The following is a 24,294-nucleotide window of genomic DNA, read 5'->3' as shown; positions in this document are numbered from 1 at the left end:
TTCAACCCAAATTTGTGTTGACTCCTTCATAGAAAATAACTAATAATGAGGAAAATCAGAAACAAATATAAGAAAATATTTCCTTACACAGCCCACACTGATTCATATCAGTGGACTGGATTCTCACCATAGGAGAACCACCTACCATTTACACATGGACACACAGCGATGAAAATGTAGTTATAAAGCAATGGCTTTCCCTTTGTTGTGACATAAAACCGAGGGCCAGATTAGATTAAAATGTATGAAAAGCCATGGGAAGACACTTTTTACTTGAAAAGCTTGATGAAGAATCCGTTATGATTATACCAAATTGTCGCATTAAGGTGTGGGATGTTCCCCAACACACACAGGAAAGCCACTTTTAAACCTGATAGAGCCCAAAGGACCCACGCAGAGACCCTATACCTGCATAGTGTCTCTGGGCCCCATAACACATTCTCCTCTCCCCAGTAACAATGGGGTTGCACTGTTAGGAAACCCTCTAGCTTCAGCTGCCCAGTGTCCCCTGGCTGGTCATAGGGAATCTGCTGAAAGACACATCCAGCTTGTGGCTGTGCTGGGAACAATGTGCATCACACCCAGCCTCACCCCCTTACAGTCTCTGACTCTCCCCTCTTCCCCATGTGGAGCCCAGACTTTGCAATACTCTGTCGTCAGCCACTTGATTCACTCTCCACATCATTCTGCTCTGCGGTCACTTCTCTGCACTGTCAATCACTTGGCATGACCATTTATTTTGCTTTTGCTGACGTCAACCATTTCACTCGCCTTTCACCAGAGGTTAACCAGAGTCTCAGGCCAGCTGTGTTCCTCTGGCAAGATAGCAGTGCACTAGACACAGGATAACGTCTTACTTCTGGCCATAGCTAATACACGTGAGTGTTTATGGTTTCCAGCTGAGCAGTCTGTGTGGTAATGTGCGATAAAATGCTGACCAGCTGTATTTGAACCAGAATGTTGCTTCCTGTTCCTGAGAGATGAGTGTGAAGTTTTGGAACTGAAGGTCTGGAAAACATTTTCCCATGGGATTGTGGGATAGAGTGGGCAGACTCTGAGCTATGTCCACACTGCAGAATGTCTGAGCTTTGACCCATCACAGCGGAACTTGGGCTCTGATCCACCCACCTAGCAGGAACCACGGGGATGAGTCCAGAGGGATTCCTGGCCCACGTCACACTCATTTCTGTATGGACAGAAGGGAGGCTTGGGCTTAAACCCGAGTCTGAGCCCAGACTTAGTATGATGTGTAGACACCCTTCCCCCCACCCAACATGGTTGCAGAGCCCAAGCTCCAACCCAAGCCCAAATGTCTATACTTCAGTTTTATAGTTCTGCAGCCTGAACCCCACAAGACTGAAGCAGTTGACACAGGCCAGCCAAGGGAGTTTTATTGCAGTGTAGACATACCCTAGGCGCCCCTTTATGCCAAATGGCAAAGGGTGCACCCAACACACTGTCTTTAGATTATTTAGCCAAACAGTGTCTTGTAAGGTATATAAAAACTGGTGACATGCTGGTTATTAATATTATTGTGTGATGCATGTACAGTTAGCATGTAAAGAAATATGTATGTGTGCTGGAAGTATGTTCCTAAAATACGTGCAGCCCAAGCATTCTAAGGAAAGTGAACAAACAATCATAAGCAAAGGAACGTTGTTTCACTCATTTGCCTTTGTCTCTAATGTAAATTGAGCAAGGTGAGGCCAGAGACAATGGAAATACATTTACATCTAAGGTAAAAAACGTGATTAAGACAATCAAAAAAGCAAATTGAATAGAGGATGAGGAAGACAGCATAGCATCTACCAGCAGGGGAGAGAAACTTTGTCTGGATTTACTTTGTAAAGAATACAGTTCAAAGGTTTACTGGACTGTAAGAGGAAGGGGAAAGAACCCCCTAGTTATCCAAAGGGGACAACACCCTCTGATTCTGTTAGAGTTGGAGCCTCAGGCCTGAAGGACTGGAAATGCTGTAAACTTGATGTAAGTGAGAAAACTTCCTAGGCAAAGATTGCAACCTACTAAAATTGAGTTTTAGTCACTAGACCAGTGGTTCTTAACCTGGGGTGCATGCACCCCTTGGGGGGGGGTGTGCGAGATGCCCTTTCTGGGGGTGTAAGGCATGCCAGATTTTTTTAGAAGGTAAATCATCAAAAACACAAATTAAGCACAGGCACGTAAGTACAACTACTATGTTTCATCAAACCTATGTATTTATTAATATTATACATTTTTAACGATAACTGTAATATACAAACAACAAATATATCTAGGTTTAAAGAACTGACCTACTTCAAAGATTTTTTATAAGGGATGCGAGAACATATTTTGATTTTTGATAAGGGATGTGAGAACATATTTTGAGATCCAAAGCGGTGCAGGCTGCAGTACAGGTTAAGAACCACTGCACTAGACAGATTTTTTGTGTCAGAACCGTACCCGTTTATTTCTCTCTTGCTTGGTATCACTTAAATCTCTGTTCTTTATTACTAAACTTAAACTTACCGTTACTATAAAACATCTCGGTGCTGTTATATTGAGTTAAAGTGTGAGTCTTCAGTTAAACTGAGAGACTGGAGTGTGCACTGTCTCTTTGGAGGCAGCAAACGTAATCATTTCTAAGAGTGTCCAGTGCGAGGGACTGGACACTGCAGAGAAATGTTTCGGGTGTGGGGGGGGGAGACATTGGTTCACTGACTGTTACCTGCAAGGCAAAGACTAGCAAAGTCTCTACAAGTTTGCTGGTGAGGTGGACAGGGAGCTGACACACAGTCCAAGCCCCAGCAAAGCATATGCCTTGCTGAGGCAGAGGGGTAACACAGTGACTCACTGTTCTGGCTCTCCTGAGGAAAGAGTCACAGCTGGTATTATACTTATTGCTTAGTGATTATATTAGAGAGACTGAGAGACCTTGTAGGAAATGAAAACAGCAGGAAACCTATTTATTTGAAATGTAACAGAAGTGCTCAGTGCCAAGATCATCAGCTAATCATGTGAAGGGAATGACCTCAAAATTAAAAGTAATTTTGAATTTTATGTTAATGAACTATGAAGGGGAGGGTTATTCAGAAAACACTTGCAATGTGAAGACTGATTATCTGAGCAATGAGGGGAAACTGAGGCAGTGCATCCAAACTGAGGCAGAGGATGGATTTGAAGCCAGACAAGATAAGTCCCTGCTTCAGGGACCAACAGAATGCTTGTTATCTTATGACCAGGAGGAGTTTTTAAATTAAAACTTCAGTCTGGCAGTAAATCACTCTTTTCTTCTACACAAAATAAGACAGAGGAGCCAACTTATGGATAATGAACAGGAAGAATTGAAGTTGGGCTTGCATAGAAAAGGCTGGTTGTGGGGAAGGTGGGTTTTTTTTGTTTTTGCAACTAGCAGCTGAAAGAAATTAGAAGCAAAGGCAGAATTTGGAACCATACAGAAAATCTGTTTTGACTCACTTTCAGCTTTGGGAAAAAGCACTTCAGATTTCCATCCAGTGTAATCAGACACCTGCCTATGTAAGGAACAACCTCCCCTCCTCCTCTGTAGATGCAGAGCCATTATATCTGTGATATTATTCACACATCTGTCATGTCAGGGAGCCGGGCAGTTACCTTAGTAAGTGGGTAATTACAGGAGCAAACAGCTTTACAAAATAGTACAGTATATGGGATGAGGATGGGGAGAACACCTGGCCAGGTAAGTGCTTGCCATGTCTCTTTTTTTTAGGTGGTGGTGATGTTCATGATTTCATATAAAGCTTCATGTGTGAGGTTTCCTAACTCAGTGTTTAAATACAATTACTATAGTCAAGGCAGTCATGGGCAATTCTGGGACTTTATAGTTAACTACTGCAAAAGATATCAACAGTTTATAGTTCTTAGCACAAGAAATGAAATAATGAAGTGACACTGTCATCAAAGAAACACTTTCTTTGTTCCTTTTAGAAATACAGATTTTCATAACCCATTTTAGAATCTCTTTCTTGCAGTCCTGATACAGTATGGCAAGTGGTGGTAAAGCAATGAAAATAGAGTACAGTCCACAAAACATATAAGAAATAGGAGTGGGGGGGAATTCTTTCATTCTTTAATATTGTACATTTAACACAAGTAGATCATTTCTTATGGTAAGAACTGAGGTTTAGTTTGATTTGTAGAGCCAGATTTTTGCATAATATTATCCATTTCTGTGGGCATTGAATAATTGCGGATTCATTTTGTCCCTGCAATCGTGTGCCCCAAATCAAGGCTTCTAGATGGCTAAGTGAATCAAATGTTGAACAAATTATGGCTGGACTGAATATTTAGTACTTAATCCATCTGGCCAGAATGTGATGTCTGTACTCAGGAAGAACAATAATTTGCACCAAAGGTACTCCCTTTGAAATCAGTGTGGCTAGTTGTGGATTAACATACTTCTCAATGTGCATAAGGGTATCACAGTCTAGCCCCTAGTCATTTGTTACTAAGGACAAATTTGAAGACTGTGGCATGAGTTTGGATTGTCCTCTCACACAGTGCAAATCAGGAGTTACTCCATTGAAATCAGTGATGTTACACTGGAATAAGAGGAGAATAAAGTCACAAATCTTTTTCCAGGAGACTAGGGAAAAGTCCATTCCAGAGGTCCTGGTCCCTCACTAATTTCTCTGGGACTGATCTCTCATTGATGTGAGAGGATAAAACACAAGTTCAGGATGCAGCTCGCTGGAGTCCCCAGAGATTCTTTGCTAAAAGATATAGTCACAGCAAGGGAAACAAAAGACCATATAGAATGACACTTGATAAAGCAGAACTTCTAGATCTCAAGTCGTGCTGGTGACTTTAATATACAGCAGTGGATGATTACTTTATTAAGTATATTTTCACACCTTTTCTCTTCATTAAATGTCTGCTCACAGTTTTCTCAATGATTGCAATTTCTGTGAGTGCATTTTGGTCCATAGCTCCTTTCACATTATGAAGCTCTAGTATATGAAATTCAAGCTTTGTTTAACTAGTTTTCACCTGGCATATAGGTTACACTGCATGTTTTTGGCCCCTGATTGGATTAGCATAACTTCTAGGAACAGGTTTTGGTGCAGATAGTGACACTGACAAACTAAAAATATGTTTACCACAATTATGCTCCAATATTTGCTTACAATTTTCTATTTCTGGAAACACTCCCACCAGCAGACTAGTTTACTTGGAAGTTCACAGACAGCAAACACAACATGGATATGAACACTAGCTAAGTGAATTCACTAAAATGAATACTAATGAATATTTTTCATTTTGGCCCTATTCTAGCAATGAAGAGTCAGAAGAGCTGATTCTCTTCTAGATTTCACTGTCTTAAATCAGGATTAAGTCCACTGAAGTCAGTGGAGTTACATCAGTGTACATGACAGATGAATCAGCCCTGGAGTTACTATTATGGTTCTTGATCTAAAGCCCATAGAAGTCAGTGGAAGTCTCTATTGATTTCAGTGGGCTATGGATCAGAACTATAAATGATTTATTTGTCATGACAAGACCAGTGAGCGAAGGCTCAGATATCTCATCTTGGATATGATGGGAGGCAGACAGACTTTATTCAGTTGATAACGTTGAGCTTCAGTGAAACCAGTTTGCTTTTTATTTGGACAGAAAGCAGAGGCAGACTTCTGTGGAAGTGCTGGCTCCATCCTGAGGACTCTCATCCCAGGGACCTTCCTCTTCATCCTGGCTGTGGGACTAACTTTGAACATGCCCGTCATCTGGATCCTCGTGTTCCGGGTGAAGTGCTGGAACAGGAGCACTATTTTCCTTTGTAACTTAGTTTTGGCTGACATCACTTGGATCTTAACCCTCCCCTTTCTGATCTCCTACCATCTGAATCAGCTGCATTGGATCTTTGGAGATGCTCTTTGTAAGATTACCAGGATAATTTACCATGTTTGCTATTACTGCAGCATCTACTTTGTCACTTGTCTGAGCATGGATCGCTATTTGGCTATAGTGCATCTGCTAAAGTCTCTGTGGTTGTTGAATAAACAACAGTCACTACTGATTTGCCTCTCCGTATGGGCAGTAACTAGCTTGGCCAGTGTGCCAATCCCCTACGTTGCCAGCACCCAGATATGCCCAGACAACAAAACTATTTGCTCTCTTTATGTATTTTCCAGCTCCACCTATATAACGCTTCCCCTTTCCATGTCCTGCACAGTTGTTGGCTGCTTGCTGCCTTTTGTTGCTATTTGTTACTGTTACTGTTACTGCAGCAGTGTCAGGACACTGCAAAAGACTGGCCTTCATCACTTTCAGAAAAGGGATAAGCTCACCAAGCTCATGTACTCTGTTCTGATCATTTTTGCAATCCTTTATTCCCTTACCACCTGTCAAGAAACACCTGCATCTTCTTAAGAGCATTGTGGCCCAATGCCAGTAGGTCCATTGAGCATGCAGACATCGTGTTCTTTGTAGAGGTACCAGTGTGTAGCCTTAATACTTGCATCAACCCTCTCTTCTGTTTCCTGTCAGGAGGGGATTTTCGAGACCAGGTTTGTAAAATAGCCTCCTCTTATTGTCACACCAGAACCTGGAGGAGTCAACAACAAAGGACATCTGTATACCCAGTATAACTCCATTCCCTCACAAAACTAATTTTGTCAAGCTGAAAATTTTAGCCCCATTGAAGTCAACGGCAAAACCCCATTGACTTCAGTTGTCAGGAGTTCACTGTTTATATAGTACCTTGGAGATGCTTTGATCTCTCAGATTTGTAAGAACCATTACCTGGGGAAATTTAATTCTGGAGATGTGGGAGATGGTTATAAGCAATAAAATTATTCAGGAAGTCCTAGAGTCTAAAATTTGTGTGAATCCTGGTTCCATTTTATTCAAAACACGAAAAATTAAGGAGGTAGAGAGTAGAGCTGGAAAATGAAGTTAATGTCACAAAAAGTATTACTTTTCAAAGGGTTCAAAACAGATCTTTTTTTATCAGAATTGATCATGAAATTTTATAAACAAATTTTGTAGCAAATGTGTCATTGAAAATGTTAACAGAATGCATACTGGTATTTTTCATTTACCAGATCCCCCATTCCAATGAACAAACATGTTTGTTTATTGAGTCTTGTTTTCAATTTTGATAAAATTTCAATAAACTTTTCAATACTTTGATTTTTTTCAAAAATATTTTTAAAATGTTGTTTTTAAATGAAAACAAAATTGTATGTTGATAATTTTTCATAAATTTTGTTTTGAGAAAAGCCCATCTTGCTACAAAAACTTTTCACTCAAAAAATAAAACCTTGGGTACAAGAAAATGTCTGCATCTGGCAATAATTTCAAAGGTTAAGGGGGACAGATGTGTGCATTATTTTTGCTCACCTTAGAAAGTAGAGAGTGCCTTTTCTTCTTTCTGGGGCTTCTTGATCCTCCACCAATTCTACCTCATGAGTAATATACAATTTCTTCATTTTGGTTGCATTGCAGCTACCTGGATTTACTCCTTGTGCAGATTTTCTCTGTGCTATAAGGCCTACAGAAAAAAATCACTGTATTGTGATAAGGCTGCAATACCTTTTGAAGCTTATTCATACCAAACATATCGTGATGGATAAACATCATAGGCCATCTCATTTCTATAAAAGAACATATACTGAAATTGGGAGATACCAGGTGCTTGGATGCAATCAGGAACCAAAAAGCTTGGTTACACTATCTTTCCTCCTCATCCACAGAGACCAGAATGGGCTTGGTTCTAATCTTCTTTACATTGACATAAATCAAAGTAATTACACCTGAATGAAACTTTTGTAAGTGAGATCAAAATCAGGTCCAGGTGTTTTGCAATCCTTATCAGCCACTTGTTAATCATTTTCATTTTAAAATGTTTATTAGCTGCTTTACATTTTTCCATAACCCTTTATGAAACAGCAAACGATTCATTAAGAAAAGGTCTTGGAGGAGAGGGTGAAAGAGGTTAAAATCTCAGATGATGGAATCCTTAACTAAATGGAATACATTCATTAAGAATGAATAAAGCCTCATTTTCAGAAGCACTGTATACCCAGAGCTCCCACTGAGTTTAGTGGGAGCTCAGCACTTCTGAAAAATCAGGCCACAAAACTAACTGGAGACAACTTCTGCTTATAGAGTGGCATTCATCCACATGCAGGGTGCCCATACCTGGCCTTTTGCACTACTTTGCTCCTTTACAGGGAAGTGGAGTATGGATAGAATGTCCATTCATGGTGACTCCTATCCCAATATGTGCCAAGGAGGTTTTCATGCTGGCATTCAGATAGCTTACTGGGAGCAGACAGGGAACAAGATAGTGGATCAGTACTTATGAGGATCCAGAACCCATGCTAAGGGCTAGCAAGAATCTGCTTTCAGCCCCACAGACTGTCCATAGGTTGAGAAAGGATTTCCAGCCCTTGCATCCTTGAGGAATTCCCTGCATAAGCACCAATACTTTCTAAGAAGATTCCATTACATTTAAGGTAGTACTTAGCTTCCTGTAGTTGAGTCCCAACAGAGAAATTTGCAGACTTTCTTATAATTCCTTCCCTTCGGTGCCCCACCAAATCCTACTATTTTTCTCTCACTTGACATACACTCCCATTACCATTCAGGATTTATGACTTACTCACCATGCTTCTAGTCAAGGAGGACTGATGGGGGCTCTCTGTTAATACCGCTTCTTAACTGTCCGGAGGTGGGGTGGCTTTTGAATAACAGGCAATTGATTTATTAAGCTTTTTGGAAAAGAACAGTCAAGGCACAGTGTATATGTGAAGTTAAGATGCCCATGCAGACTGAGACAGACTGCAGTGCTTGATACCTTAGGTGTAATGTTAACCAGATGTGAAGGTACTTCTGGATGATTTATGATGCATACTGATGATGAGGCATGCACCATTCAGAGGGTGATTAATATTCTTGCCATAAATCATATAAAGCAGGCATCATGCAATGAAAATCTGTTGAAGCAAAGAAACCAATTCAGTTTAGAGGGTGACATAATATTAGACTGGCTGGACTCGTGGATTCAATAGAGATCTCTAGCAAGATAAATTGTCTCCAGGGAATGCTGTTTCCATGAACTACAGGTGCCTCCCAGTAGAAGAGAGTGTGAAGGTGAACACAACCATGCAAACAGAAAGGATTTTTAGAAAGCATTTGCATCCCAGAAATTCAGTTTAGGAGTTTGTGGCTAATGAAGAACTTTCAAATTAGTGCTAATAAGAAGTCAAAACTCTATTATTGGCCTGATTCAAAATTCACTGAAGTCACTGGGAGCCTTTGCAATTAATTCAATGGGCTTTGGATTGGGCCCTTACAAAGGAGCTGACAGCCAAAAGTCATGAATATCTGACAACATGCTCAGTGTGAAAGGAACGGGTGGTCTCCAATTCTTAGTAGACAAGTGCTTTGTCACAAATGGCTCTAATTGATACCAATATTGGGAAGCTGAATCTTCATCAGAAACTCTGAAGGGGCATGAAGACTGGGTTAGTTTCTAAACCTGAGAAGTGTTGGACATTGTGTTGGGCATATTGCATTGCCCCTGCCCATGCTGTCCATGTTGTGGTGGAAAAATGCAGGCAGACAGATGACAACTCCATTTTCTAGGTCTGTTCATCTGACACCTTCTGAGAAAGGGCTCACAAGCAAGTGTGAAAAGTCAACATACTGTGACTAAGTCAGGAAACTAAACTGTACAATTAAAATGGAGAAAGACTCTGACACTCTTACTCATGTCGTTCAGTGCTCTTAACTTTGGACAAAACCCCTTGATTTTAATGGAACTACTTATAGAGTATGGTACTGGTACAGTCACAGTGAGTAAAAGCTAGCCCATGGTTCAGAATGGGTGAAACTGTTGAGAGAGAACAAGAAAATAAATAGCTAAGTTTAAGAAGTTATATACTGCAGGAATTAATTTATCCAACGAACTCTCCTCCCTCCCTTTGGTGTTTTCTCAGTACCTGTGGCAAGCAGCTATAGCACTGCATTTTCAGTGCTCAGATGGTGTTCTTTCCTTCCTGTTTATAGAGGTCTCATGTTTGACCCCTGCTTTCCTGTAGTTTAATGGATGTTTTTCATGATTAAGACATGCTTAATGTTTTGGAAATAGCCCTTCTATATTCCTGAGCAGGACTTTAGAACACCCTAAGTGAGACAGTCACTGAAGTACCTATGGCAGGTTTAGGATCAGAGCATAAGGAGACAGGACCCTTGAGATGTTTAGTTAGGAAAGGGTAGAATACTACCCAGCAAAACACATTGTGCTTAGTAAAGCTGCTAGATTTTATATTGGGTAAAATCCTCAAATCCCTATTTGATTTTTTTACTAAGGACTTTTTTTACAGTCCTTACAGAGACAAACTCTCCATTGGCTTCAGTAAAAGTGTTGCCCAAGTAAAAACTTCAGGGTTTGTTTTCTTATTATCAATCACTGTTATTTCTTAATCATATATACAGTAGTGGAAATTTGCATGGCATTTTACACACACACATGCACAGAGTAAGATGTGTTCCTTGTAGGACTGTCAAGTGATTAAAAAATTAATCACAATTAATCGCGATTAATCACACTGTTAAACAATAATAGAATACCATTTATTTAAATATTTTTGAATGTTTTCTACATTTTCAAATATATTGATTTCAATTACAACACAGAATACAACATGTACAGTGCTCACTTTATATTTATTCTTTATTACAAGTATTTGCACTGTAAAAAAACAAAAGAAATAGTATTTTTCAATTCACCTAATACAAGTACTGTAGTGCAATCTCCTTATCTTGAAAGTTGAATTTAAAAATGTAGAATTATATACCAAAAAACCCCCTTTGCATTCAAAAATTAAACAATGTAAAATTTTAGAGCCAGCAAGTCCACTCAGTCCTTCAACACAGAGTACAACATGTACAGTGCTCACAGCTTCCTCTAACAAAGCCAAATAGCTCTTCCAGGGCATAGCGCGTCCTTTTCCAACATATAACAAGAATGTTTGTGTATAAAAGGTGTAAAATTAGCCATCATATGATGAAATGAAATAAAATGAACCACATCCCCAGCCTCAGGTTAGTCTGTTCCCCAGCGACATTTGGAAATGAACACTGTGTTCAGGAGAACAGTTACACAAGATCATGTCAGGATCACAGATATTTCAAAAGCAATGGAAAACAGAAGGGTGCAGTGTTTCATTCTCAAACTAACAAGTGTCTTACACCCCTGATCCCTTGTTCTCTTGAACACAGCACAGTCATCAGCATGCTCATTAGCAGTGTCCTAAAATAAAGCAGAGGTTTTTCTGCTACTTTTAATGATGTACTGTTTAAATGTTCCCAGAGGGAAAAAACTGAGAAACACCCTAGTTACTCAACAAAGCTGTGGCAATACACTCATTCGGTTGCAGAGGCTTCCTCAGAACCTTTCAAAAGCTTCATCTTTCCTTTATGTCTTGTGGTAAGAAAAAGGACATTTATTCTCATGTTTGCCTTGAAAAATATGGACTCTTTCCCCAAAGAAGCTATCTACCATCATTTACCGCTTTAAATATTTATTGTGAAAAAAAAGCCAAAATCTTTCTTGCTCATAGGCAGTGAAAGAATCGTGTTTCAAAAGATAACAGAATATCAATGAGAGCTTCTAACTTCAACAAGACCTGAGACAAACAACAATTAGAACTGACTGGGTATTTTTTGTATTATTGTGGTAATGAGAAAAATGAAATAGAAATTTCCTCAGAAAATTAAGAGCCATTACAAGATTTTTGCCATCTTAAACTGTTCTTATAAGAAACTTTGCAAGAAAGCACTGTGTCTGTTCAAACAGAATAGTTACATAACAGACAGGAATGACACATTAGGAGTCAAAGTTGCTCATTAACATAGTGCAGTTATCCTGGTTTTCTAAAAACCTTTAGTTGAGCATCTCCATAGATAACAAAACCCCTCCAAAATGGGGTAATCTATTGTGGGAACTTTTTTATGCTTAAGAGGTATTTTTAGAACTGGAGGGTCAAGGACCCAAAAATGGCCTTTAAAATAATATAAAAGCAACAAAGCAACAAAAGGAAGTTGACACTGTGCTTCTAGAGGGGCTGGGGCTGATCCTTATTTACACAAAACTCCTTTTACATAGCTCTGGCAATCTGAAGGTATGCTGAAATAGCATAAATTATATTTATATTCACTTTAAACCCCCCTTTATACTGTCAGGGTGGTGTAAAGTAGCCTTAATGTAATTAAGAATAAGCCACGTCTGTTGTTTAAGATTTAATTCAACTTTTAAATCCAGCAATAAAGGATGTTATTAAAACACAAACAAAAATAGATTAGATTATATATAATAAGGTAAAACAGAGGTCTTGACAATTTATGATAATTAAATATCTCAGAATAGCATTAATAAATGAACACACGTTAACACCAATGTGCTTGGCCAGATTTCAATGTAGGTAATTACTTCTCATTGACTTAAGTTCCACCACCATAAACTTTTGTATAGTGTTCCTATGCACTGCTAAAATTGTTGCTGTTTCATCCAGAGGTAGTTGCACTTCGATATGTTATATGACTGATTGCTAAAGACCTTTGGGATCCTTTGGTATTAAATTTTAGATGAGCACAAGAATGTAAAGCATCAATGTTGCTGTGATAGACAAGAACATAAAAACGGCCATACTGGGTCAGATCAAAGGTCCATCTAGCCCAGTATCCTGTCTTCTGACAGTGGTAAATGCCAGAGGTCCGAGAGGGAATGAATAGAACAGGTAATCATCAAGCGATCCATCCCCTGTTGCCCATTCCCAGCTTCTGGCAAACAGAGGCTAGGGACACCATCCCTGTCCATCCTGGCTAACAGCCATTGATGGACCTATCCTCCATGAACTTATCAAGTTCTTTTTTGAACCCTGTTATAGTCTAGGCCTTCACAACATCCTCTGGCAAGGAGTTCCACAGGTTGACTGTGTGTTGTGTGAAAAAATACTTCCTTTTGTTTGTTTTAAAACTGCTGCCTATTAATGTCATTTGATGACCCCTAGTTTGTGTGTTATGAGAAGAAGTAAATAACACTTCCTTATTTACTTTCTCCACACCAATCATGATTTTATAGACCTCTATCATACCCCCCCTTAATCGTCTCTTTTCCAAGCTAAAAAATCCCAGTTTTATTAATCTCTCCTCATATGGAAGCTGTACTCCTAATAATTTTCTTGCCCTTTTCTGAATCTTTTCCAATTCCAATATATCTTTTTTGAGATGGGGCAACCAGATCTGTACGCATTATTCAAGATGTGGGCGTACCATGGATTTGTATAGAGGCTATATGACATTTTCTGTCTTATTATTTATTCCTTTCTTAATGATTCCCAACATTCTGTTCAGTTTTTTGACTGCTTCTGCACATTGAGTGGATGTTTTCAGAGAACTATCCACAATGACTCAAAGATCTCTTTCTTGAGTGGTAACAGCTAATTTAGACCCCGTTATTTTATATATATTGTTGGGATTATGTTTTCCAATGTGCATTACTTTGCATTTATCAACATTGAATTTCATCTGCCATTTTGTTGCCCAATCACCCAGTATTTTGAGATCCTTTTGTAGTTCTTCTCAGTTTGTTTGGGATTTAACTATCTTGAGTAGTATCTGCAAATTTTGCCACCTCACTGTTTACCCTGTTTTCCATATCATTTATGAATTTGTTGAAGAGTACTGATCCCTGTACGGACCCTTGGGGAACACCACTATTTACCTCTCTTCATTCTGACAACTGACCATTTATTCCTACTCTTTGTTTCCTATATTTTAACCAGTTACTAATCCATGAGAGGACCTTCCCTCTTATCCCATGACAACTTACTTTGCTTAAGAGCCTTTGTCAAAGGCTTTCTGAAAATCTAAGAACAAGTTAAGCAAGCATATTTATTTATAAGGCATAAATAAAATTTATGATATCAGATTTCTCTATAACAAAAGCAGAAAAGCTGCAAGTGTTGTAATACAGTGCTGCTTTGTTTGACACTTTAACTGGGCTTTGTCAATTGTTCAGAATTTCCATTATAAGTTTTTGATCAGTATCTAGCCGTCTATGTTAAAAGTAAACTAGTTGGAAAAAATGAAACTAGAACCTCCCAATGTAGCTTGAAAATTTGTAACTGCAGAGCAGTCAAATATGCTAACCTAAAATCAAACTCTCTCTATGTTCAGGCTGAAATACCATACATACTCTTACAGGAAAAATAACGAGGAGTCCTTGTGGCACCTTAGAGACTAACAAATTTATTTGGACATAACCTTTCATGGGCCACAATGACTCCTCGTTGTTTTTGCTGATACAGACTAACACGGCTACCACTCTGAAACCTGTTACAGGAAAAACAAAAACTTAGTCCCATTTACATTGCATTATTCGCTTCCACCACCAGACGGCACAAGCAGTGCCTTCTACCAAATAAAGCATGCTCTTGATTCTTATGTGTCAAACTTTTGAACCAACCCAGAATTAGATTCTGACATTATAATAAAACCCAAAACTTGAGTGCTTTAAAACAGAAAAACATACCTTTAAATAAATGCTCTGAACTAGTGCAATAATCTCATTTTTCTTTCTTCTTCTTAGAATTATTAATTTTATACCTTTGCCAAGCAAATGCAGCAACATGGAAGTGGAAGGAGGAGAGAGAGGACTTTGTAGAGTAATTTTTTCCACTGGAAGAGAAAACAGTGACAAAGGGAGTCTCAGAATATTTCCCAATTTAATTTATTCTGTTTACTTTGAACAGAGTTTGCCAGCAGAGCTACACACAGAGGATTCTACTTGCCAAAAGACTGCACAGTCCAACACTGCAGCCAGCTCCTTGTTAGATCCTTGGTGTCTTTCTCTCTCTCTCTCTGTATCTTTTCTTGTGACCTACCTGTGCCCTGTGCTCTCACCCCAAAGCCACAGGGCTGTATTTTCAATAAGCATGAGCTAATTCAGGGTAGATCTGAGCATTAACTTTGCTTCTGTCCAAGATGCTTAGGAATTCCTCAGCCTGATTCAGCTAAAACCATATTCAGTAGAGCCGCAAGAAGAGAATACTTACAGGGGGCCTTTAAATTGTATCTCAGACTGCTTTGTACTGCTATAGTGGAATAATATATTCCAAAGTATGGCATATGCAGAGATATTATTTATTATTATTTGCCTTGTGGGAACTTCCAGCCACCCCTGGGAGGATCAGGGTCCCACTGTGCTAGATGCTGTGCAGACACACTAGAAGACACCATCCTGTCCTTGAACAGTTTACAATCTAATAAACCAAGCAACATATGGAGGGTGGAGGAACAAGAAGCAATCAATTATATCCAGCTTTAGTACCTACATTACAGAATCTCTAAACATAATCCCTCAGTAGCCTTTACTTCCATATTTGCCTGTAGGACTGGAGTCATAACCTCAGGAGAAAGTGAGGCTAGCTGGTTATGAAGCAGATCTGCAGCTACTTCTGAGAAGGTACCTCAGGCAAAATCATCAAGGAAGCAATGTTAACCAAACTGAAACTCTATGTGACATTGGCTGGCATCCTGAGTGCTTCAACAACTGGGCTTCTGAGCAGGACACAGCACAGAGACCTCACTAATGGATGTCCTCCCATGACAATGGGTAGAGGCCACATTTGGGTTCTTAAATGATCTTGCAGCTTTCAACAGAGTTGACCACTGGTTAGGTGCTACTAATCAGGCCTTCAGGACATAGCTGGATCAGCCAAAGGCTGCCTAAATTCTGCCAAGGACAAGACCAGCACAGACCCCTGATGGGGAGAATGGTGCAAAGATGCATTGAAGCCATGTTTGTGTTTCCTTTTCTTAGCTGTAGCTAAGGATCTGCCACAGGATTTATTTAATGAGCAACCTATTAACATAAAACTAAATTATAAATCAGTCGTTCTCAATTCATGGCCAGTGGGCCACTTGTGGCCCAATCAGCACACATCTGCGGACCATGTGACATCCTCAGGCCCATACAGGTAGAATATATATTGTGTGGATGTGGCCCACATAAACATAGACAGCTACATATGAGACCCATAGTGGTAAATAGGTTGAGAACCATTGTTATAAATGCACAGGAAATAGATGCCCATAGGTTTAATGAGCTATTGCTTCTTCCAGACACATTCTCCCTTCAATCAATTTCTCTGCCCTCACACTTCCTATATGGCCTGACCTCTTTCCAAGAGAGATTATAGTTCTTTGCATTCCTTTGGAATTTTATAGTTCCCCAGTCCCAAAGGAGGTACCAAACTGCACCATTGTTAAGGTGAAATCCCGGCTTCATTGACGTTAATGGTCAATTGACTTCAATGGACCCAGAATTTCAGACTTAATCTGTGAGCCTGGCACACTAGTATCATTCCCAAATTGATTTGGATTCGGTTGCAGTCATGCACCTTACTGCTAAATTTTTATGGGATAAACAATTGTGAGCCTCAAAGAATTGTACTTTATATTATGCTATTTTATTGAAACAGATTTTCAAAGCCTCCAAGGGGCTCTGGATACCCCAAAGTCTCAGGCTGAATGTGAGTGTGTGCGTAGAGGGGAGGGGTCTTTTAAATCTTTTAAATTTACATCTACAAAGTTGCACTTTTGTAGATAGGATTCTATCATATAATACCACTTCATTGGTGGATCTGTGTGCATGTCACATAATAAGAAAGGACAATACATTTTGTAATGAGTGATATAGCTAAAGCAAGGTTGCGGCAATCTCTAGAGAATCCAAATATTTTTAAATTAATCAAAAATCATCAGTTTATTTTACTGATGCAATCTACAGATATCTAATATGATAACACTGTGCTGTGTTCATCAGCAACACAACTAAATTTAGCAAGCTGAGTCAGATACCCAGTCAGTGATATATATTATCAGGCTGATTCTATAAATCTCTAGATACTATTGTGATGAGTTCTATAGAAAACTTAAGAATGGATGGATCAATATTAATATGAAAAACTGAGTTTTGAAAAACCCAGTCATGAACTCTCAGCTTCCATTTTGCTTAATTCATTAGGAATACAGACAGTCAGAAGACATATAGGGAGACTATGCGAGACTTGGGGCCATTTCAGGCACCCAAACCTTCAGTTTTCAGGAGTGGGAATGCTGCCTGATCAAACGGTGCAGGATCAATCATGAATATAATTGTCTGCACTCAGCTCCATGAGAAAAACTTTGGAGATATGCAGCATCCTGCTGGACTCACACATCATCCCGCAATTGTTCCAAGAGCTTCTTTGAGAACAGTGTTCTTATTGGATTGTTTGAGACAGATTTATCTGCTTTCAACCAATGTGTGCAAACTCTCACAGTGCTATCATAACTGGTATTTACTGCATAAGGGCCTGATCCAATGCCCACTGATGTCAATGGAAAAACTCCAATTGATTTCAAGTGTGTTGACAGAAAGACTTTAATAATAATAATTAACAATGATTCATATCTTCAGGCCACCAATTAAATAGGGAAATCTCTAGTGTCATTTAGAAGGCTGACTGGTCTGGGCATGTTTTATAGCACTGGCCATCATAGTCTCTTACTACGCAGTTGAAACTGCAGTTGAGACAATTAGTAGAGCTCTCACTGGGAAAGGACTCAGGAAACTGCTAATATGGTATACACTAGGCATAGTATGCCCACTTCAGAACTACCACTGCACCTATGGATGGTAGCATTTTAACTTTCCAAGGTCCATTGTTAGAGTCTATTTTTATATACGTAAGGACTAGTTCATTTTTTTCAATGCAAGAGCACATCAATCCTCTAATGCTATTCTTGGCTGGTGTTAGGCTGGATACAGATGGACATTATTTTTTAGTTCTCCCAAACCAGTGAGCAGTCCTTATTCAATGAGCTTTAGTAGTAGCAGTACAATAACAATGTGGCAGTGCTAAGGAATCTAATTCAGGCTCAGAGCCCATTCATAGTAGGTACTGTGCAAATGAATAATACAGAGATAAGCCTCTGAGGCAAAAACTAACACTATAAAGCCCTGATTCAGAAAAGCACACTTTAAATTTTAGATATGTGCTTAAATGCTTCCTGAACAGGGATGCTTTTCTGAATCTGAGTCTAGAACCTTTCTCCATTACTGACTGAATTATTCTCTATCCCTTCTGCCTCTTGGAAATTTCTATTAATAAATAGGTTTCAGAGTAGCAGCCATGTTAGTCTGTATTCGCAAAAAGAAAAGGAGTACTTGTGGCACCTTAGAGACTAACAAATTTATTTGAGCATAAGCTTTCGTGAGCTATAGCTCACTTCATCGGATGCATTCAGATCACTGATCTCCCCACTGTATTTTCCACTGAATGCATCCGATGAAGTGAGCTGTAGCTCATGAAAGCTTATGCTCAAATAAATTTGTTTGGTGCCACAAGTATTCCTTTTCTTTTTATTAATAAATAGGTTTTCTTAAATATCTGCAATGGTAAACTGGAGAAATGAAGCAAGGAGACCCAAAGGACAGATGCAATTATAAAAATTATGGATGGCAATAGAGACTGTAATAAATCCTAAAGTTCCTTTCAACAAACAAAATGAGAAGTATAAAGAAGAATCTATAATGAAACCTGCACTGAAGGCAATATCCAGTATTTAGCATTCTGTATGAAGCAAAGCTGAATTACAGTATGAGGAATCATCTTATTTTAGGAGCATATAGTTTAAATGTACTTTCTATTGTGGTATTTTATGGTGCTTTCATGTCTTTGAAATACCATTACAAACTGGAATCTACTATCATTGCAATAGCTGTAGTGTTATAAGAATCGGCCTTACTGATATGAACGCGCTTTGCTGATGTAAAATATCATTGTCCTTCCACCAGGGGGCAACATTAGTAAAAATATTTAAATAATCCAGAACAATTGTTTTTAGAATATTGTGGCAGGACTATATATTTTAGCAGGAAATTATTCTTTTCACCTTGATTTTTAAAATATGTTATTTATAGAAACGTTTGTTACAGAGAAAGTAAGCAAGTGCAAGGGCTTCAATTTTCAAATAAATTTGTTTTTAGGTACAGAATTATGAATTTCCTTTTTTCTAATTAATAAACATTGTAATAGAAACTCTGAGATGGATTTCATATTGGAAAGAGATCTAAGATAAATGTAATACATCATGATTTAGAAATAAAACATTACTTTTAACATGTACAATCAACTGCTAGGTGATTAAAATGATAAATGACTACCAAATTCTGTTTGCAGTGGATATGTGTACACTGGAAAGCTTGTCTCTTTCACTAAGAGAAGTTGGTCCAGTAAAAGATATTACCTCGTCCACCTTGTCTTTCTACGAAATTCTGGAAAGATAAGATGACCAAACTCTCAGAACGTACCTTGATCACTGAAGTGGTGAAAAAATATCATATGTAAAAGTTATATTAGATATTACACAAAAGTGTCATTAAAGGACAGGTCACAAAAGTATAAAAATTACACATGTATAAGCGTTAGAAACCATGTGCATGTCTAATATATAGATCTAAATTATGACAATATATTAGAGAGCTATAAATATTGAGCTAGAAATAAAATATGATTTTAAATGGACAGACAGATTCTATCTATTTATGGAGATGCAACTGTCAGATTATAGCTGGGATTAATATTCCGATGTATTTTGCCATTGGTGCCCTGTTTTTCCAGGAGCTCTGAATGACTATCTTTAGCGACATGATCACGTCCTTTGTTTACATTAACAGCACAATTGAATTAAGTGCAATAGTCTCTGTATGTAGCAAACTCTCCCGTAATGCTCTGTAGTCCTTGCCCTGAACAACAGGGTCGGACTATGCGTCAGAAAAAAGGGGAGGGGGGGCTAATGCGAGCGCCCAAAAGTAAATTGTCAGCGTTTCATAAACTCCAGTTTCCCTTTTAGCTGCATCATCCTCTGGAAAACCGGGAAGGGGACGATGACACGGCTCCTCTTTGGTTTCCATAGCATCCAGTCTTCAAGCCCCCCGCAATGAATCCGCCCAGTTCCCCATGAAAGTTGGCAGCCCGGGAGGCTCCCGGTTGCGCTCTCCCTGGTGCTGAGAACACTCGGGAGCCACCCGAGAGCCAAGGGCGCTGTCTGTGGTGCTGAAATCACTCGGGCACACGCGGGAGCGACAAAGGGCGCTGGGCAGATTAGAATCACCAACCCCCGAGGCGCGAACTCCCGGTCTACTCTCGATCCTTGCTCTGGGCGCGCTGCCCTGGCAGTAAGTGGCTGCTGACCTGCTCCCAGGAATGAAGTGCTAGGGCTGCTATTGTCCGAGAGCTTGGAATTTAGCCGTCAGGTTTTCTCAGGCTGGCACGAGCTGGGCATTGGGAACTTTTGCCTTCTTCTTTGGAGTGATAAATTAGATGACCCCCTCCCCACCCCACACATCTCTCAATCCCTACGGATTAGGGAAACGTTCAGCAGAAAACCAGGATTTTAAACACTGGACCATCTTCTCCTAGGAAGTAGGGTCATTCCTCCTCCCAAATCAGCCATGGCACTGCCTCCACCGTCTGCCAATGAGTCCTGCACTTCCGAAAAGACTTTCTAATTCTGGCTTCCAACTCTGTTCTGTTAGGAAATCCGTGGGTTGCATGTAGCGTGCTCGCTCGCTCTCTCTCTCTGGCTCTCCCCCCCCGCCTCTGTCTCCCTTTTGCTCTCTTGCACACACACACACACACACACACACACATAGACTCAGGCTCCCTTTATCTGGAGACGCACCGATAGCCATTTAATGGGAGAAAAAGTTAGAGATTAATCCAATATGAGCGATCTTAGCTGTTCATAGCAGTGCCCTGTTCAACACAGAGTGGAGCCCAGTGAAAACCTCTGGAGGCATGGAGTCGGTAAAACAAAGGATTTTGACCCCCGGCAAGGAGGGAATGAAGAATTTTGCTGGGAAATCGCTCGGTCAACTCTACAGGTAAGAAAGATCTCTTTCCGGGGGCTGGATTTCTTACTGGAAAGAATGGGAGGCTTTCCTTAGCCTAAAATTGCTGGATCAGTTCGAATATACGCTATTTGTGTACGTTTGGTTGCGGATAGACTGATCGCTATTTATAGGTTTTCTTGATATCATCCGGATCCTACAAACTAACGCTATACCATTACACTATGGCACCGAAATAACTTGCATAGTTGGCTTGCAGAGGATGTTTTTAAATATGTCCTAAGAGATTTCCCCCATCTTTCTACCCCAGAAATTTGATCTCATTTTAAAAATAGAATTTACAGAGAGCAGCACTCCTCTATTTTTATTTCATTTCAATGCAGGGCACCCATAGGATCCCTTTCACTTTCCTTAGAGAGCATATTTTTTTTTAAAAAAAATGAAACTATAAAATCTTTCCTGATTTCGATTAACCGGTTCCCTTGTGTAACCGCCCGTCAGATGAAGAAAAGCACTGAAATGCATAAATAATTGATAACTGAACGATTTTCTCTTTGAAGCTAGGACAAATATATTGAGAGAGACACCTTCAATTATTTATCCGTCTGCATAGAAAAGGGTCCATTTCTTTTGTAGAAACTGCACAACCGCAATGGATGAAATCATAAAGTTAATCCAGCAATAGGGGGGTGCGTGTATTTCCATCGTCTTCAGGTGTGTATATAGATGCACGCAACCACACACCTGAAGTGCATTGACACGGAATTTGAACACACCATTCCTCGATTGGAACACACCATTCCATCATAAATGGCCCTGTGAAATCTGACAACTTTAATGACCTCCCCCCCCGAATATGATTTTTTACGAGAAAACTCCAAAATAAAAATCGGGAGAATATATTTTCGGACATTTTCCTTTAGAACAAAGTACCCCACTCTCGCCAACGTTATTAGAATGTTCTGAATAAAGCAAAATGCGCGATTGTCTTAATACCTACAGTGGAAGTTGCTTTTCCCCACCTATGCGGCAGTGGAGAATAGGAACAGTATTATTCCAACAATAGTGGTACACGATTTACAACTTCCTCTGTAATTTTGAGAGGAAAGGAAATATGAAGTAAATCATCAAGTAAAATGATGCTTTCTATTGTAATAGAAACTAGTACAGTTAGAGTCTAGAAATATATGGTTATTTTACCACCAGCCTACATAAATTCAATGGTTTTAAACTGACTGAAAATATCTAAAATATCTGGAAAACAGAATAAATTAGTATGGGCCTCTCGAATATCATGGGAAATGTACTTTTCTTCTCTACGCATATAACTACAATGATCGAGTTCAGCACTAAGTATTCTTCGATAGATATGAAAACACACCTGCAACTCACAATACCTTCTATATCATATTTCAAACAGGTTTTTAAAGAATGATCTAAATAAGGCACTCTTTGAACTTCCGAGGATTTAACAAATATTCCATCAGGACTAGCCACACTTCAGAGAATCAACGTATAATTTTCTATTCGTAATTTTAAAGTGGAAATAGTCTGTTTATTATGTCCCATGATCTTTGCTTCATTTCAGGGGGAATCAAATCAATTCCTTGCGAAAGCTGGTGCTCAGATTTTATCGTTTGAATGAACCAGTTTTAACTATAAAATATATTGTTCTATTTTAATTACATTTTTAAAAGGATGGGGATCTTGCAACCCTGACTCCGGGGAGTAAGCCTTACACCAGTGAATAAAAAGAGTAAATTCAAGTGAGTACGTGTTGCAGGGCATGGCCCATCCTTTCTTTCTACATAATATGAATAATGTTTTGGGTCTGATCCTGCCAATCGTAACTCATCCATTACTCAGGGGAGTTGACCTGGGTTGAATTACTCACCTGCGGAGAATTGTTCACGTGGGCAAGGCTTGGCAGGCTTGGAGGCAAGGCAGCGGTCTAGCAAAATGGAATGTTTGGATGCAGTTTTCCAATACCCTGTTCTGCAGGGGCTGCACTTCTGAATAGTTAATCTGCCTCTTTTGCATCCTACTATAATGTGGGGAATGTTTTAGCGATAAACCCAGCACATTTTTCCCTCAAAAAGTCATATTAAGATTTTTCTCCCCTATAAAAATAAAATGCACGTACATGTTTTGAAGCATACTGTGTGGGTGCAAATGGCTGCATTGATTCATTATATTATAATCAAAATGTGTAAATATTAATGTATGGATTTTCCTTTAGACGTTTAAACTTAAACCCCTGGGAACTTCGATTTAATAGTTTGGTAAATGTGGTCACTGAGAGAGCAGCGGAAAAAACAGACCTAGAGTAAGTCTGGTTAATAATCAGAGTGCAGATTATTGAATGTAATCTTTACAAATTCATGTTATTAATATTGCAAGGGTATTGAGTCATCTACAGATAGGTAGATCTCAAACACTGGCATGTTTCGTTAAAATGGCTATGACAGCCATTTTGCAGATCTGGAATAAATAGAAATAATTGCTTATCTTTACAGCATTTCTTCCGCTTCCACATTCACAAGCACTGTAGAACTAATTCCTCTCATATTTATAATGTAATAACAATAGAGTTAAAACTCCAAGATAATTTTTCATCTCCCAGCAAATCCCTTTGAATTAGACAACATGGCGCCTCTGCAGTGTTGCAGCTGATGTCTTCTTAATGTTTCCTACATATTTAACCAGAGATCTTTAATGATAGATGAACAGTTCCATCTGCTGCTCCTCCCTCTTTTGGGGGGAAATGAATAATTATGCATCCCACAGGTCTTGCTAAAGAACAACTGAAGATGATTTTTCAGTCATAGTGGCTTTGCCATTCAAGTGACCTGTTCGGGAGAGTTGGCTTCAACTCTCTTGCTTGTCTTTTCCCCTTATGTTGGGCAGAGTCCTAGAGAAGAAACAGAAGCCTGGAGACAACATCGAACTCACAGAAGATGGGAAACCCCTGGAGGCGCCCGTGAAGAAAGCCCCAATGTGCGACTGTACCTGCTTTGGGCTCCCCCGGAGGTACATCATTGCCATCATGAGTGGACTGGGATTCTGCATCTCTTTTGGAATCCGTTGTAACTTGGGAGTAGCCATCGTGGATATGGTCAATAACAGCACCATACACCGAGGAGGAAAAATTATTAAAGAGGTGGGAATCACTCCCCTTTAATCCCGCAACACAAATATAAACCATTATATCCTCAGGATAGAGTAATAACAAAGAATGATAGACTAAGTAAGACCCCTTTAGATTTTTATGATATTTCCAATCATTCTAAAAATAACAATAATAAAATCGAGACGGTTTCCTCCTTCTGCTATAATCTGCTCGCTTCTGGGTAGGAGAAGCCTAC

General features: G+C 39.3%; 2 protein-coding genes across 3 annotated transcripts in view; both read left to right on the top strand.

Annotated features, from left to right (window-relative positions):
• Nucleotides 1-1,146: 1,146 nt before the first annotated feature.
• Nucleotides 1,147-6,605, top strand: LOC119857916 (P2Y purinoceptor 1-like). Its single transcript, XM_043516830.1, is given in 3 exon segments — nt 1,147-1,240; nt 5,603-6,346; nt 6,349-6,605. Coding segments are annotated over 3 exon segments (1,095 nt in total).
• Nucleotides 6,606-19,915: 13,310 nt separating this feature from the next.
• SLC17A6 (solute carrier family 17 member 6) overlaps nt 19,916-24,294 on the top strand; it is a 50,371-nt gene continuing 45,992 nt past the window's right edge. The window contains exons 1-2 of one of the 2 annotated variants that reach the window (XM_038407589.2): nt 19,916-20,962; nt 23,837-24,089. In XM_038407589.2, coding sequence (XP_038263517.1) covers nt 20,877-20,962; nt 23,837-24,089 — 339 coding nt within the window. In that variant the 5' untranslated portion in view covers nt 19,916-20,876. The remainder of the gene's footprint in view (nt 20,963-23,836; nt 24,090-24,294) is intronic. The other variant, XM_038407590.2, reaches the window with a different exon arrangement.

This window comes from Dermochelys coriacea, chromosome 6, assembly GCF_009764565.3.
Source record: "Dermochelys coriacea isolate rDerCor1 chromosome 6, rDerCor1.pri.v4, whole genome shotgun sequence".
In the NCBI taxonomy this organism is placed as follows: Eukaryota; Metazoa; Chordata; order Testudines; family Dermochelyidae; genus Dermochelys; species Dermochelys coriacea.
Note: the sequence above shows the minus strand (reverse complement) of the source record. Positions and strands in the feature narration are given on the sequence as shown.